The 15,338-nt window shown below is 36.4% G+C and overlaps 1 protein-coding gene across 5 annotated transcripts in view; it reads left to right on the top strand.

Annotated features, from left to right (window-relative positions):
• SLC8A1 (solute carrier family 8 member A1) overlaps positions 1–15,115 on the top strand; it is a 230,536-nt gene extending 215,421 nt beyond the window's left edge. For all 5 annotated transcript variants that reach the window (XM_087931476.1, XM_087931471.1, XM_087931455.1 and 2 more), the window contains 2 exons: positions 3,046–3,321; positions 11,013–15,115. In XM_087931476.1, coding sequence (XP_087787602.1) covers positions 3,046–3,321; positions 11,013–11,389 — 653 coding nt within the window. In that variant the 3' untranslated portion in view covers positions 11,390–15,115. The remainder of the gene's footprint in view (positions 1–3,045; positions 3,322–11,012) is intronic.
• The last annotated feature ends 223 nt before the right edge of the window (positions 15,116–15,338 follow it).

Raw genomic sequence — 15,338 nt, 5'->3', positions numbered from 1 at the left:
AATATCAAGGGAGCCATCATACCAAGACCTTTTAATATTTATCAATGCACTAAATTACTCATAAAAGCATAGTGTTTGATTCTCGTAATGGACATTTTATTGTTCTGCATCTCTTTCCATAAAGTGCTCTGAGAGAATTAAATATCAAAAAGTTTTGTTCATGCAATGTTCTTTTTTAAAAATACATGAAATCTTAGTGATTGGTGATTTAAAACTATTTAAAGCATTTTGAATAATTCAATAATTTAAATTGGCTCCAACCCAAGCCATACAACTGTAGCTGGGGTACACAATTGGCACTTCCCAGTCAGACAGGATGAAAACCTTAGGATTACAAAGTAGTTACACTTCTCTTTAAACATTTAAATCAAACAAATGAACGGAACACTTACCGTATCTTGGTTTTCCGACATAAGAATAAGGCAAGTCAGAATTATCTTCTGCAAATGGGATCAACAATGCTTGGAGGAAAGATTGTAAGAGTAGTAAGAACCCTTGGCCTTTTCAGTTTCTTAGTGGCAAAGTCTTAGACTGATTATGTTGCCACACTGAAGAGTTCCATAGCAAGCTTGCATCATTAGATGCTTCTCTTTCCACCCCGCTTCAGTAGAAGGAGATACAGACAGTGAATATCTGGTGCCAATTTGTCAGTTTAGCAATAAAGAAATAGCAAATTGTGGGTTGAGAAGAAAACAAAAGTGAACCAGGAAAATTATTTTGAAGTTTGTGTATGCATCCACCAAGAAAAGACAGTAAGTTCATTTATAGGGCCATGTTAAACCTACAGTTTGCATCCAGATCAGCTGTGTCCATGCCCGACAATAATTCTCCATTTGCTGAATCAAATCTTGCTATTTCTCAACTCCATGTTTTTGTATATTTTTTGGGGTTTTGTGGCCTTCTCTGACCTAATTCCTCTCATGTATGCTAGATTAAATTTTTATAACTCATAGTGGTGTTAACTGGATGTATTGTTAAGGGTTCTAGTCTAAAATTTCTGGAGGACAAGGTAGAGAAGATACTTTATAATATAATTCTCTTGAACAAGTTAATTGGTTACGTAAATATAATTCATTATATTTAATAAATGTTTAATAAATCTTATGAGTAGATTTTTGCTATTAAATCAATAAATTAACTGTCTTTAATTTATACTTACTAGAATTAAATTATACATTACACTAGTATCTCTCATACTTAATTGCAAGTTCTCTTTTATATTATCTATATCTTTCCTTGCAAATATTATTTTTTTTCCCCAAAATACTTCTCCCAAGCTTCTTATTTCCAGAACTGAAATTAGCTTGTAGGGAGTGGATATTAAGGGGAAAAAATAAGAATGTTGAGCAAGTGATGAGTTAAGCATCCACATATAAACCATAGATTGACATTTCAGCAGGACATGACAGATACAAGAAAACTGTCTTCATTGGTATTTGTTGGTGGATTCCATTTTGATAGAGCCCTATTGAATCTGTGAATAATTTCTCTTGCATCCATACTCTAATGTGTAGTGAGGCATCCACAATATCTCTGTGTATTCTAACCTTGCTGATAAAGTTTTATTTATTTTTTTCCATAATGGTGTCAAGAAAGCCATAGGAAACAAGATGAAAACATTTGGGTTTCTTTTCATAATGCAAACTTTCCTGTGTTTAAGATAGCACTCCCTGGCATTCTTGTGTGCTTCTCAATAAAAAGGATCGTTACTTTGTTGAGTAAATGTCGCAATCTCACAGTTAGAATACCTAAAAGCTTCAGTCTTCAGCAGCTATTTGGGCTCCTCTGCTCCACACCTTTTGTGAGATTATTATACACTGTGTACATCAAGAGTAATGGCACATTAGGTGGTGTTTAGACTAAACAGCCACAAAGGAGGAGGAAGAGGAGGAGGAGGAGGAGGAGGAGGAGGAGGAGGAAGAGGAGGAGGAGGAGGAAGAAGAAGAAGAAGAAGAAGAAGAAGAAGAAGAAGAAGAAGAAGAAGAAGAAGAAGAAGAAGAAGAAGAAGAAGAAGAAGAAGAAGAAGAAGAAGAAGAAGAAGAAGAAATAATAATAATGCTAAGAAAAGCAAAGGAGGAGCTCACCCCATCATGTGGTTCTTGGGTCTTCTTGTCCACAACCCAGCATCCTAACCACTAGGCCACCATATCCCCTCAATATAATAACAGATACAGTTAATAAGAAAAATTAAAACTCAAGACAAATTTGGTAGAAATGCAAAATGGATAGAAGACAGAAAACAATTTGATCAGGAAGCGGAAACAAACTTCCCACGACCCTTTTTTGAAATGCAAAAGAGAACTCAATGTAACAATATAACAAATATAGTTATAAAATAATGGAATGATGTATGAAGTAGAAAATGCTTTTTTTTTCTTCTCTCACAAGGACTGAAAAATACAGTGGTCTTTCCCTCTTAAGTGATATGGTATATTTATTAAGCTGTTATATATTTCATTTTTCAAAAAGGCAATTATATGCTAATTACACTTGTGTTTAATCAGTTAATCAGCAAATTTATAACAAGTAGAAGTTATGGTAATTCAAAGCCCATTTTAAAAATGACTTTGTGTCTTTACTGTATTTTAAAATGCAATTATTTGGTTTCATGGTATATTTGTTGTTTAATATTGATTTTTTTCCTGTGGTCTTCACATTTACCATTTTACCATTCTAAGAATAATTTATCATCTTCACTTCATATTTTGAATTGTTACAAGAGCCTGTGAATTTGGGCTCACCAACTTCTGGTTGTGCCATGTGGATGTAAGGTGCCTATAGGCCAGTTGTCACATATTCTGAGCTGGTTTTGGAAGCTGTCATGAATGCAAATAATAAAGTCTATTTACACATATACAGTAATCATTTCTTATGTAGTTAGTTGTTAGTCTATCAGAGTCAATTACACCTGCCTCCCATTGCTTTCAGTAGTCTTTTTCTCAGCCTTATAGTTGGGAACCATCCTTCATGAACCTCTCTCTCTCCCTCTCTTTCTCCCTCCCTCCCTCCCTCCCTCCCTCTCTCTCTCTCTCTTTTCTTTTTCAGGAGAGGATGACGATGATGATGAATGTGGCGAAGAGAAGCTACCATCCTGCTTTGATTATGTGATGCACTTTCTGACCGTCTTCTGGAAAGTCCTTTTTGCCTTTGTGCCCCCAACAGACTACTGGAATGGTTGGGCTTGTTTCGTAGTGTCCATCCTCATGATTGGCCTTCTCACAGCTTTCATTGGGGATTTGGCATCCCATTTTGGCTGCACAATTGGCCTGAAGGATTCTGTAACTGCAGTCGTATTTGTTGCATTGGGAACTTCAGTACCAGGTAAGAAAAAAGAAATAAAAGACATCAAAAATAATTTATGTTCCTGCTATTACTTCCTTCACTGTAAAATGAGTATTCCCAGTAAGCCTGGAACAATCCAGAATTTGGCTGCAATTACTTCAAATAAACTCCACTGGAATCTCACGGATTATTTCAGAACAAATGACTGCCAATTGTAGCTCTAGATTGTGTTTTTTAAACCAGAAAAAATATTTTTGAATCATCTGTGGCTGAAAAGCCACTCCATTTATTACTTCTTGACTCTGGGAACTAACCTTTATCTAAAATGCTATTTCTTATTACATTACTTATTCGGAAGTACATTTACATAAAGCTTGCCAAATTTTAAGTAACCATAAAAAAACCCAAATACAGTCTCAAAATAAGCAAGATATTAAATAGGTTTTCCTATCTGAAAGTGATCCAGAGAGGTACAGTGTCAGTTGTGCATTGCTTTAGAAAGCAAACAATCATGATTATGAAATCCAGTCACAGTAGGGTCCACACAAGGGATGGAAAGGGGGTTTAATTTTTTCTTCCTTTTCATGGTCCCAATGATACCTCAAGGCAATAGGTGCTTTTCTATCATTCTAAAAATTACTTTGGGAACTGATAGAACAATTGTAATCTGTCTCCTATGGATCGTAACTCTGTGGATGATAAATTTTTAGTGTCACATGTTTTATCTGTATATAGAGAAGTGGAGGGGTAAAAAAATTCAGGCAAGGCATAGTTGATGTTACTTAAAGGCAGAAGAAAACTCATTGGGACAAGACCAATAAAATTGATTCTAAGAACAGTAGACCTGACTATCTGATGCGTTTTTAGGTTGTCCCCAGCAGTGGAATTATAGATCATATTTCTCTACACATAAACTAGGGTAGATATATACATTTATTTATTTTATTTATTTATAACTTATGACATTTTATGCCACCCATTCCCCTACAAGGTGACTCTAGTCTAGGTGCTTAACAAGTCATAAAACAAGTAAAAATAATTAAATATTAAAACTGCACAGGTTAAAGTGTAATTAAACTACATATCTGAAAATATTAATCATAGAATTTCCTGATATATACAGCTTGTGTTCAGTCATTTAGCAATGGCTTCCTGCACTATGGGAATGTCAGGGAAATTTCCTTGCTGACACTCTGTGTATACATTTTTCCATATAAACATGTCACATACATGTTTGTATCATATCTGTTAAGAACATATTGGCATTAGCAGATCTCTTCTAGTCTATTAACTCTAAGGTTACAAAAATGTTTTGGCCTGAAGAGATAAAACAAAGTAGAATAATAATTCTGAGTACAATAGAGGTCGTAAGATGTATTTATTTATTTATGTATTTATTACATTTATATGTTGCCCATCTCACTATTACAGCAACTCGGGTGGCTTGCAATGTGATAAAAAGATAAAAAGGATAATGCAAAGCAATTAAAATTAAGAAGACTAAATAACTTAAATTATGGTAAATTTCCTAGTTTCTCCAGAATGATTACAGTGAAAAGGCTTGCACAAAAGACAACTGGAGTGATTGTGTCCAATTCTTCCTCGTTTTATATTCGTAGCATTTCTTTCTGAACATATTTTAATCTCATGTAATCAATACTTCGTCTTTCATATCCCTGGATTTATTAGGAAAGTTTTCCTTTTACTAGTTTTAGGGAGAATTAAATAAGATGAGAATTAAAAAAACACTCATAATGATACTAAGTAAATTTACTATTAATATTGTACTTAGCAGTTTTTGAAATCTTTTTGTTCCCAAGTCTACTTCAAGATGGTCAACAGAAAGCATAATAAAATGCTTTCTATATTGCTCAATGGCGTCAATTAATGATTAGGATCTTGATGTCTATGTCCAGTGGCAGGGAAGACAACCAAGGCCCAAGCAGAGGAAGCGAGCAAGTGGGAAGTCACAGTTAAAGGGCCAGTTCTATTAATTTGCGTTGTGAGGCCCAGAATTATGTGTCATTCTCCATTGACTTAACCCTGCATTAAACATCTTTTGAACAAGACAGCTTCTTATCAATCTCATTGCCTAATTCCCAGCATCATAATTTTTTTTCTGAGTAATATTTACAGAATTGCTGTATTTTTCACTCCATAAGACGCAGCTAGGTTTAGAGGAGGAAAATCAAGAAAAAAAATATTCTGAACCGGAGCGTGAAGGGACCACAGATAGGTGTCCTCTGATGTGCCAGCTCTGCCTATTGACTCCTGCACTGTGGAAAAGAAGAGGCAGGGTTCAGTACTGTAAAAGGACCCCGCTGCCGCAGCCCGGCTGCTATTCACCATATTCGCTCCATAAGACACCCAGACATTTCCGCCCACTTTTGGGGCGTGGAGTGTGTCTTATGGAACAAAAGATATGGTAAAATTGTGAGTCACGTTCAGTTGTAAGCGAAGAATAGATGTGTAATAGAGTTGCAGTTTCAACATAAATTACAATCATCTTGTCAGTAGTATGAATGCTAGGGGTAGGAGTATTTGACTGAAATCATTGCTAGATGAGGTAATTAAATTATCCAAATGAGACATCTATTTGGCACTTAGATGCTTCTAAGTTTCTTTTTAAAGAAATGGAATTCTTTACTGGAACGTAGTAGAACTCATGCATATAGTTCAGTCCTGTTGGTCTCACTGAATAATGTGATGATACTTAAACTATGTTTATTAACATAATGTTTATCATGTTACTGTTTATCTTTATGTTCATGGTTTGATAGAGGCCCCAAGATCCTTACAGTAGCCAAGTCTTGGGTGTAGCAAGCAGAACCCTTCCAAAAGATGCTGCTGAATTTCCGTCAAAATGAAATAAAGAGGGAGATTTTTTTAAATAAGGGCAAACTGACCATATTAGAGTGGCAAAACCTCAAAGAACCAATAAAGTAATAGAGTGTTCTGTATTTCTTTCCCACCGTCTATTGATCTCCCAAATTTCTGCATTGTCATTATGGAAGGCCTAAGAAAAGTAGAATACACAGATTTTTTAAAATAAATAGATTAAATATTTAACCTAAATAGCTAGAGCTTATAGTTAAATCCACCCGTGTCCCAATTCATTAGTTCTACTAAACTATTCATCTGCATGTCAAATTGTCAATCAAAATTATTTATTTGTTTAAGAAATGCATTGTTTAATAAAAATAACAATTTTTATTGTTATATGCTCTCCAGAGTCATTTTCCATGAGATGGGTGGCCATATAAATTTGATTAATAAAAACATAATACAATTATCAGAATATTTTTTCCTTAAAGAAGGAAAAAAGGAATAATCAAGATCCAGTAAAACTCTCACACCTATAAATCATACAATCATGCCAGAACAATATTTGTAAAATGAAATGATCAGTCAAAAATTGAAAGGTGCTTATCAAAAGTTGATTGCCTAAGTCCTTTCTGAATCTGGTAATTTCCAGAAATCTGGCTCTGTCATTCCTAAAATTTCCAAACAGCATGGCCAACATACACTCAGCTGAAGGAACCAGATTGAAGACAGCATGTCCTTTTGGGCCATAGTTTCATTATCATATCTATATGCCATAAAATAAATTGAAACTAAAATTAAATTCCCTCTTCACAGGGAACCCTAGGGCTTACAATTCTATGCGGGATGCTAATGTTCTCACTGACAATTCTCATAATTTGCATCACAAAACAGTTTTCTAAGTTGGGGTGGGTGGGATGGATAGACAAAGTTTTCAGCCCCAAGGGCTGCTAAAATAGAAGTCGGTTGCAGACATAACATGAACCTTTACACACATAAGCAGATCTCACTTTTCTCCAGCTTAGTATAGATAGTCCTCAACTTATGACCACAACTGAGCCCAAAATTTATGTTGTTAAATGAAAAATTCATTAAGTGGGTTTTGCTCTATTTTGCAACTTTTCTTGTCATACTTGTTAAGTGAATCACGGAAATTGTTAAATTACTAACATGGTTTCCGCAATTGTCTTTGCTTATCAGAAGGCTGCAGAAGGTAATCACATAACCCTGAGGTACTTCAACCATCATAAATATAAACCAGCTGTCAAGATCCAAATGTAAATCACATGACCATAAAAATGCTGCAATGGTCATAAGGGTGAAAAGTGGTCATAAGTCTCTTTTTTCAGTGCCATTGTAACTTTGAATGGTCACTAAACGAACTGTTGTAAGTTGAGGTCTACGTGCAATTTACTAGTTTCCTCATGCCTTTACTAATAAAGGAACCAGTATTCAACTCCCAGTTAGTCAGATTATCACCTCACAGGCAGGTGTCTGGACAATAGGAAATATATTGGTTGTGCTGGTTTGTTACTCTATTGATGAGTTTGGGTTTTTTTTAAATCCCAGCTCATGTTTTATGTATGCTGCCTTTCTGTTTCTGATATTTTTACAATGTGTTTTAGTATTGTTAGCCACCCAGAATTCAGAATGTGAGTTGGGCTGCTATGTAAATTGAACTTATTAATAAATAAGCAAACCAATGAATTTCATAAAAACTATCCTGTGAATGAAGAGTGTTTTGCAAGAAACCTTGCCACCCACAGCTTGCCAAAAACTCTGCTGGATGTTGCAGAAGGACCTAGAATGAACTTTCTTATTTTGACATCACTTCTGCGGTCTAATTATTAAGTTGCTGTGGAGCAGCAGAGGCAGAACTCTGGAGAAATTACCTTTTTTTAACAGCTCTTATAGAAATGTCCACAGTGCTATTTTTATGAGTGAAAGTAGCTTTTTAATTTTAATGTAAATTAATATTCTTGCCCTACCTACTTGGCCTTGCCTTTCTATGGGGATGAAAAGCTAGCTACCAGCTGAGACCTGCATCCAACATATCATAGAAAAAAGCTGTTTCTAAACTCCTGCCAAGAATGACATTTTAAAGAAGTACTTTTGTAGGCTGAGCTATCGTTTCTCTCTTTTATCCAAGGTGACCTGAGGCTGGTGTACTGAAAACATTCAGTTAAAACAGCTTGGAATACTTATCTTCTTCTTTTTTTTACAAAATACATATAGTTGCATACTTGGGATGGATTTTAAATAACAATAAATTCTCCTTTACTAGTGAAATGTTTGTGACTGGAGCACCATAAGATTAGCATCTGTTCAGGAAAATTAAATAATGCAGGTAATGGATGAAAGAGGTAGACATCCAACAATGCTTTGGAATACAGAAAGACAAGTAATTAATGTGCAACTTGGATTGCCTTCTAATTTGATTTTGTACAATAGGAGCCAAATTGATATTTTCATAGTAATGCCTATCTATTTTATTTACTTTAGCTTCCATTTAAGTTGATACCTGTATTCTTTGACTTATGACCACAATTAAGCGCAACATTTCTGTTGCTAAGTGAGACGTTTATTAAGTGAGTTTTGCCCCATTTCTTGACACATTTGTTAAGTGAATCACTGCCTCTGTGAACTTAGTAACACAGTTATTAAATGAATCTGGCTTCCACATTGACTTTGCTTGTCAGAAGGTCATAAAAGGTTATCACATGACCCCGGGATACTGCAAACATCATAAATATGAATCAATTGCCAAGCATCTGAATTTTGATCACATGGCGTCATTGGATGCTGCAACAGTCATAAGTCTGAAAAGCAGTCATAAGTCACTTTCTTCAGTGCTGTTGTAACTTTGAACAATCACTAAATGAACTGTTGTAAGTCAAGGGTTATCTGTATAGTGAAGCTGTTCAAACTATCTGCCCTCAGACCATGAATTCATACAGTAGATCTATGCTTTTCACAAGTCACTTTCTGAGCTGATTCACACTTTCTGCTAAGGCATAACGTGCTTTGGTCTAGGGAAGCATAATCCTGCCAATAATGACTTACCATTGTGCTAAGCACCCATTGGGGCTTCGCATCATCAAATCAGTTAAGTACAAAGTGTAAGTGTGAACCCAGACTAAATCTAAGTCCCCTAAACTTATTTTATAGAGTTTGTGTTAATATTACAAGTAGACAGTACATATTACATATTGTTTTAATATTATTATGAAGTGATATCACATTATCATTAATGTAATTATGAGAGCTAGGAACCATAATTTCAATTTATATTTCAAAAAATAGCTGTAAGAAAAACCACACTGTCTTAATCACGGTGTTTGTTAGTGGGCAGTTGAACAGTTCCTGGAGGGGGAAAAAGATTTTTTGTTCCAGAGAAGGAATGATGAGGAGAGAGAAAAGAGGAATTTGCAAAGCAGATTATTCTTAACCATCCGAAGATCCTGGGCAGGAGAAAAATGCAAGCTGAAGTTGTAGGTTCAGCTTCTGTTTCTCCCGTGTATCAGGTCTCTTCCAATTGATTGCAGATGCAAAAATGGTTTGAAATGCAGACATACGTTGTGATCCCCTTTTAGTTATAGCTACTTCAATTCCTTTAATGTCTGAACCACTGGGCTTAGGTGGTTTCAGTTGATATTTATTACTACCTTACAGGCAGAAAAAACTGCACTTCAAACACTGAAGCACATATATCTAGAAATTATAGATATAAATAAAAACTAAACAAAAATAGAATAAAAGAGCACAATAGCAATGATCACTTAAGATTAATGCTATTCTGTGGTTGAGTGAGTAAATGAGATGAGTGAGAACAAAAAGAGGCACTTAATCGAGCAATAGGATACATCAAAATCCTGGTCAAATGGAAGAAGCCACAAATAAGCTTCATATTCTCTGCCAGCTATTTCTTCAGAATAGGATCTCAGATTCCCTGTAAAAAAAAGCAAATGAGGAGCACATGGCTTGGGATTCTACAGAGCCATCCTCATATGGCATATGTCCTGATGTAGAGGGGTATCTTTAAAATACCACCCCCCACCGCAGAACTGCAGGGGGGAGTGCATCCAACCCACCAAGGTGAAGACCTGGAGAAATTTCAGAACCAAAAAAGAGGAAGGATTGGGTGATAGCACACACCCATTCTGGGGGAAAATCCACAGAACACAGGATTAGATTAACTTTAAAATCTAAACCATGGGTGTCAAACTCGAGGCCCATGGGCCGGCCCTGGTCAGCAGGTTGTTTAGATCTGGCTTGTGGGGCTGCCCTGAAAACAGTGAAAGAGTGGCCCGCAGTGACTCTGGCAGCAAAAATGAAACTTGGGAGGGCCATGGGAGGCCCTCCTGAGTTCCATTTTCACTGGCAGAGGGTTGCAGAAAACCCTCACAGCCTAAAATGGAGCTCGGGAGGGCTGTAGGTGGCCCTCCCGAGCTCTGTTTTTGCTGGCAAAGGGTTCAGGCCTTCACAGTTGCCCCAACATGAGTGACATCAAGCTGGCCATGCCCACCCCAGCCCCCCAAGGTCAAACACAACCCTGATGCAGCCCTCAACGAAATCAAGTTTGACACTCCGATCTAAAATCTGGCATATTGGCATAATGTACTGGGAAGGGGCTTTGTAAACAGAGACCTAAAGATTGCAGTTTGCTAGTAGCTCTTTTTAACAAGTTGATTTAAAACAGTGTCTAATTACTAGTAGAGCCAAAAGTACAGGAAAAAAGCCACTGGGCTAAGATTGGTAGAATATCAGTTCTAGACTGTGCAACTTCGAAGTCTATCCAGATCTTGCTTTTGGCTAGATTATTTGTCAATGTACCATCCTGCTATTGCTAGAAAACCATTTATCTAACAGCACAAGGTTCAATAATAGTGTTTCTTTTCACTTTACAGATACATTTGCCAGCAAAGTAGCAGCAACACAAGATCAATATGCAGATGCTTCCATAGGTAATGTCACTGGTAGCAACGCTGTGAATGTTTTCCTGGGAATCGGCGTAGCCTGGTCCATTGCTGCAATCTACCATGCAGCCAATGGAGAGACATTTGCAGTCCAACCAGGCACCCTGGCTTTCTCTGTCACCCTCTTCACTATATTTGCTTTTATCAGTGTTGGTGTGCTCCTCTACCGGCGAAGACCAGAGATTGGAGGTGAGCTAGGCGGGCCACGGACTGCCAAGATTCTGACCTCAAGCCTCTTTGTGCTGCTCTGGCTCTTGTACATATTTTTCTCATCTCTGGAAGCCTACTGCCACATAAAGGGCTTCTAAAAAAACAATTGAAGATAGTATCTATTTATATATATATATATATATATATATATATATATACACATATATATATCTATATATAGAAAGAGAGATATATAGATATAGATCTAATATTATTGAACAGAGAAGAGAAGACATTTGCCATGTTCACTTACCTATTGATGGAATGTAGCTTTGTGGTAGGAGTTTGAAATCTGCAGGAGTCTTCACCAGGAGCAGCAGCATTGCAATGGAGTCGTGGGTGCAGGGTCATCTTTGCAACTCAGCCTACAAGGTCATGATGGAGTTACTTTGTATTTCCCTTTCCCTTCCCTCTTTAAGGAGCAGTTGGATGTCAAAGGAGGTTGTTTAGAAAGACCAACAACCATCCTTAGGTTATATCATATCGGGTGAAGGACTTAAGTGAGAGTTCTTGACTTTCTGACCAATATCTTTGTTGCCTTCTTCATGAACTCAAGAACAAGCTGAATCACCATCCTCAATAACACATGTGAGTCTAGAGTGACCAACAGAATCCAAGAGTGTTCCAACCCTATGCTGTTTGGGGGGGATAATTTTGTTTGAGGTTTTGTTTTGTTTGTTTTTGTTTTGATCCCTCCTTAACTGCCTGGTTGTTCAGATGTTATTAAACCACAGATAACCCTTTCCCATTTTTTTTCAGAACTCTGTTTATGACCAGCACTCTCTTAAAAGAAAAATAGCCACCTAAACCATATTTAATTAATTCTCCGTTTGCTCCAGACTGTGGATTATAGACTCATGCCCGAAGCCCTAGCATTTTTCTCTGTATTTCTGACATGTTTTGTCAGATAAATTTCAGTTCCCTCCTATGCCCTTTCCATCTACCAATATTTGCTGCTATGCTCTTTCTCATACTCCAATTTGGGAATGCTTTCATTGTACTTGTTGTAATACTTTGCATGAATGAAGCAAACCATAATCTGTAATATAGCATGGAATAGTGATAGTGAAGCTGACTGACCATTGAAAATGCAAGTGTGTTTCTTTCCATATCTTTTCTTTTCAATGAACAGAGTGAGAGTCCAGAAATGGCTGGTATTCATTCTGTTGTTCTGTATAAGGTTCCTAAGAGGCAATAACCAAGAGCTGGAGAAAGTCTTAGGATTTAAAGGGAAGAAGCTGTGCAAGTTTCATCACATAGAAAGGGATCTGTTTACCAGTCAAGTACAGGACTCAGAAAGTTGTTTATACTGAGTCAAGCCGGTGACCTATCTAGCCCAGGACTCTCACTTAGAGGGATTCTCTGAGATCTCAGGGAGAAGCTTTTCCAGCCCTGTAACTATTTTAACTGGTGATTCCATGAATTGAACTGTTGGATAGTTGACATGCTAGCATGTGCTTTACCACTGAGTTGTGGATGAATTTAGCCTGTTTATTACTAGACTGTTGGAATTAATTGGGACTTCATTGTTCATTTTAAGTATGGATGGCTGTGTTGAACCCTAAATCACCAGAGCTTTTTTTCAGTCACCCATTTTACCCAGAGTATTTATGCTGCATGTGCTCCAGATGCCAACTCTTTGGTCTCTTGCATTGCTTATTCTTTCCGATCCTGCTCTTGCTCTGTGGAAATCGCTGAACATTTGTAAAGGGCAACCCACCATCAGAATACTGTAATTCAAATTTATTCTTCCATGCTGGAGTTAAAAAGTTCTACCACCCCTTGGCCTTCAGAACAACAATGGGTCCTAGCAAGAAATGTGGCACTACCTGCATTGTCTGGCAGTGAATTGGCATTTGTCTCCATTAATTAAAAAGTATCAGTATTGTTTTAGATATTGATAAATACATGTTAACAATGTACTTATCAATGTTCAGAGTAGATTAATGTACCAAAAAGGAGCTTTACTTGGGAACTATCATTCAGGGACAGTGCAACTGAACAGTCCAGTGATATTTATTTTGTAGCTGGTTTGTCTATTGATTTCTCCACACGCTGTCTTTCTCATTTTTTTCCCATTTTTCAGAATTCTCTCATCACTACATCTGAAATATCTAAAGCAGGCAAATCTAAAAGGGGATTAGAGAAAATGAAAGTTACCGAAACAATTCATTTTTCTTTGTTTCTGTTTGTTTCTTTCTGTTTCTTTGATTCTATTTATGGGTGCCAGAGAAGTACAAATGTGCACAACTTTGCTGCTTCCATGGTCACATGGAAGCAGCATGGGTAGCCATGTGCACTACAGGGTTTATATCTTTAAAATGGTCCTATAAACACTGTTATTGCAGTTGTAAGCACACAATAGGCCTGTTTTTGAAAAAGAAAACTGACAAGTAATTAGGGGAAGACAAAAGCCATTGATGTTTCCATATCATAAAAATATAGCCATGGTTACAGTGATTAAGGGGCTGTTCTCTAAGAATCAATGGAGAATCTATGGCCCTTTGGATATTATTGGACTCCAGTTCCCACCAGTATGGCCAGTAGTTCAGACTCATGGGAGTGATATTCAATAATATTTGAAGAATCTCAGGTTTATCCACCTCCAATTGAAAAATGAAAAGATATATATGTAAAATATAGTTCTCATTGTCACTTTAGCAATGCTGCTGGATGTCGATTGAAAAAAATCTGTAGACATATTTTCAACTATTTCTCCCAAATATAGAATTATATTCTTTTGGAGTTTGTAATTTCTCCTTTATTCACGGAGATGCATGACTGATAATGACAATTCTTCTATCTCCATGACCCATTTTCTCATGGACAGTAAGTAACATGCACATCCGGTATGTTACGGTAAGAAAAGTGGATATATGAATTCACATCCTTATAATCCTACTATCCTTAAATCATACAATTACAGAATTGGAAGTGACCTGCTCAATGGATTAATTAAATGGAAAGGCCAGAATACCAATGCTGTAGAAAAAAGACCACTCTATAAAACTGCAAAAACATGAGAGATATTTCATGCTGTGGGGAAACTGATTGCATTACCATATAATGACTGAGTGAATAAAGCAAAATAAGGGATGGAAATTTTTTTAATGCACGTAGAATTTCATACTAGATTTCTATCTGTATATGCAGCCCAGACTCATTGAAATTAATGGCAATTTTGCCAGAGTAATGAATTGGATGCCTCAAGTGTTTAGGTATTCCATTCAATACAATGGCTACCATTTTCTCATTCATTTCAGTGCAGAGGCTACCTGTGCATATGCAGTTTCATTTGTGCATGTACATGTGCACACAGAAAGCTTTAAAATGCCTAGTCTGCATCACCAGTGAATGTACACATTAACTGTGGCTATCTCAGATCCTAGTAGCCTCTTCTAGCTATAAAAATAAAAAATAAATTTGTTCTCATATCACCTGGTTAAAAAGATGGAAGTTAGACTAGGCTTTTGATTATTTTGAACAATCTGTGGAATGCTTGAATTCTGAGTTTTTCTTTTAATTTTTTTCCCTGTAAATTGTTTTTCACTTTTTGTTCTCTGTTTAATTTCATTTGATTTGTCTGTTATGGACTGGGGGAGGGGGGATATTACATTTGGGTTGTTCTGGGATTATTATTAATAATAATAATAATACGATTATTGTGTTTGTGTAAAATTATTTCATTTCATATGTTTTCTTTCATTTTATTGAAGTGTGTAATGCACAGTAACAGAGAAACAGTGTGTACACTAATTGTGATCAATGGTACACTGAGACACAGATAATAAAATGTATAATGAGGTTTGATTTAAAGATCAGCACTTCTGCATTTTCCCTCTATGCTGTCTCATTTCTTTTCTCCATTCATTCATCTCATCTCAACATTTTGCTGTTGTAGTTTAAATGATCTAGTATTTCCTTAGTCTAGAGATGTAATGGATTCTACAAAATCTGGGAATTGCATTTACCAATCTGAGGCTTCAACTCCATCTAGAAAATGCAGTCAGATAAACAACCATATTATGTGTTAATTCCTCGCAATGC

Source organism: Pseudonaja textilis, chromosome 1 (genome assembly GCF_049901715.1).
Source record: "Pseudonaja textilis isolate UNSWEBS1 chromosome 1, rPseTex1.2, whole genome shotgun sequence".
Lineage (NCBI taxonomy): Eukaryota > Metazoa > Chordata > Lepidosauria > Squamata > Elapidae > Pseudonaja > Pseudonaja textilis.
This window is presented reverse-complemented; position numbering and strand designations above follow the sequence as displayed.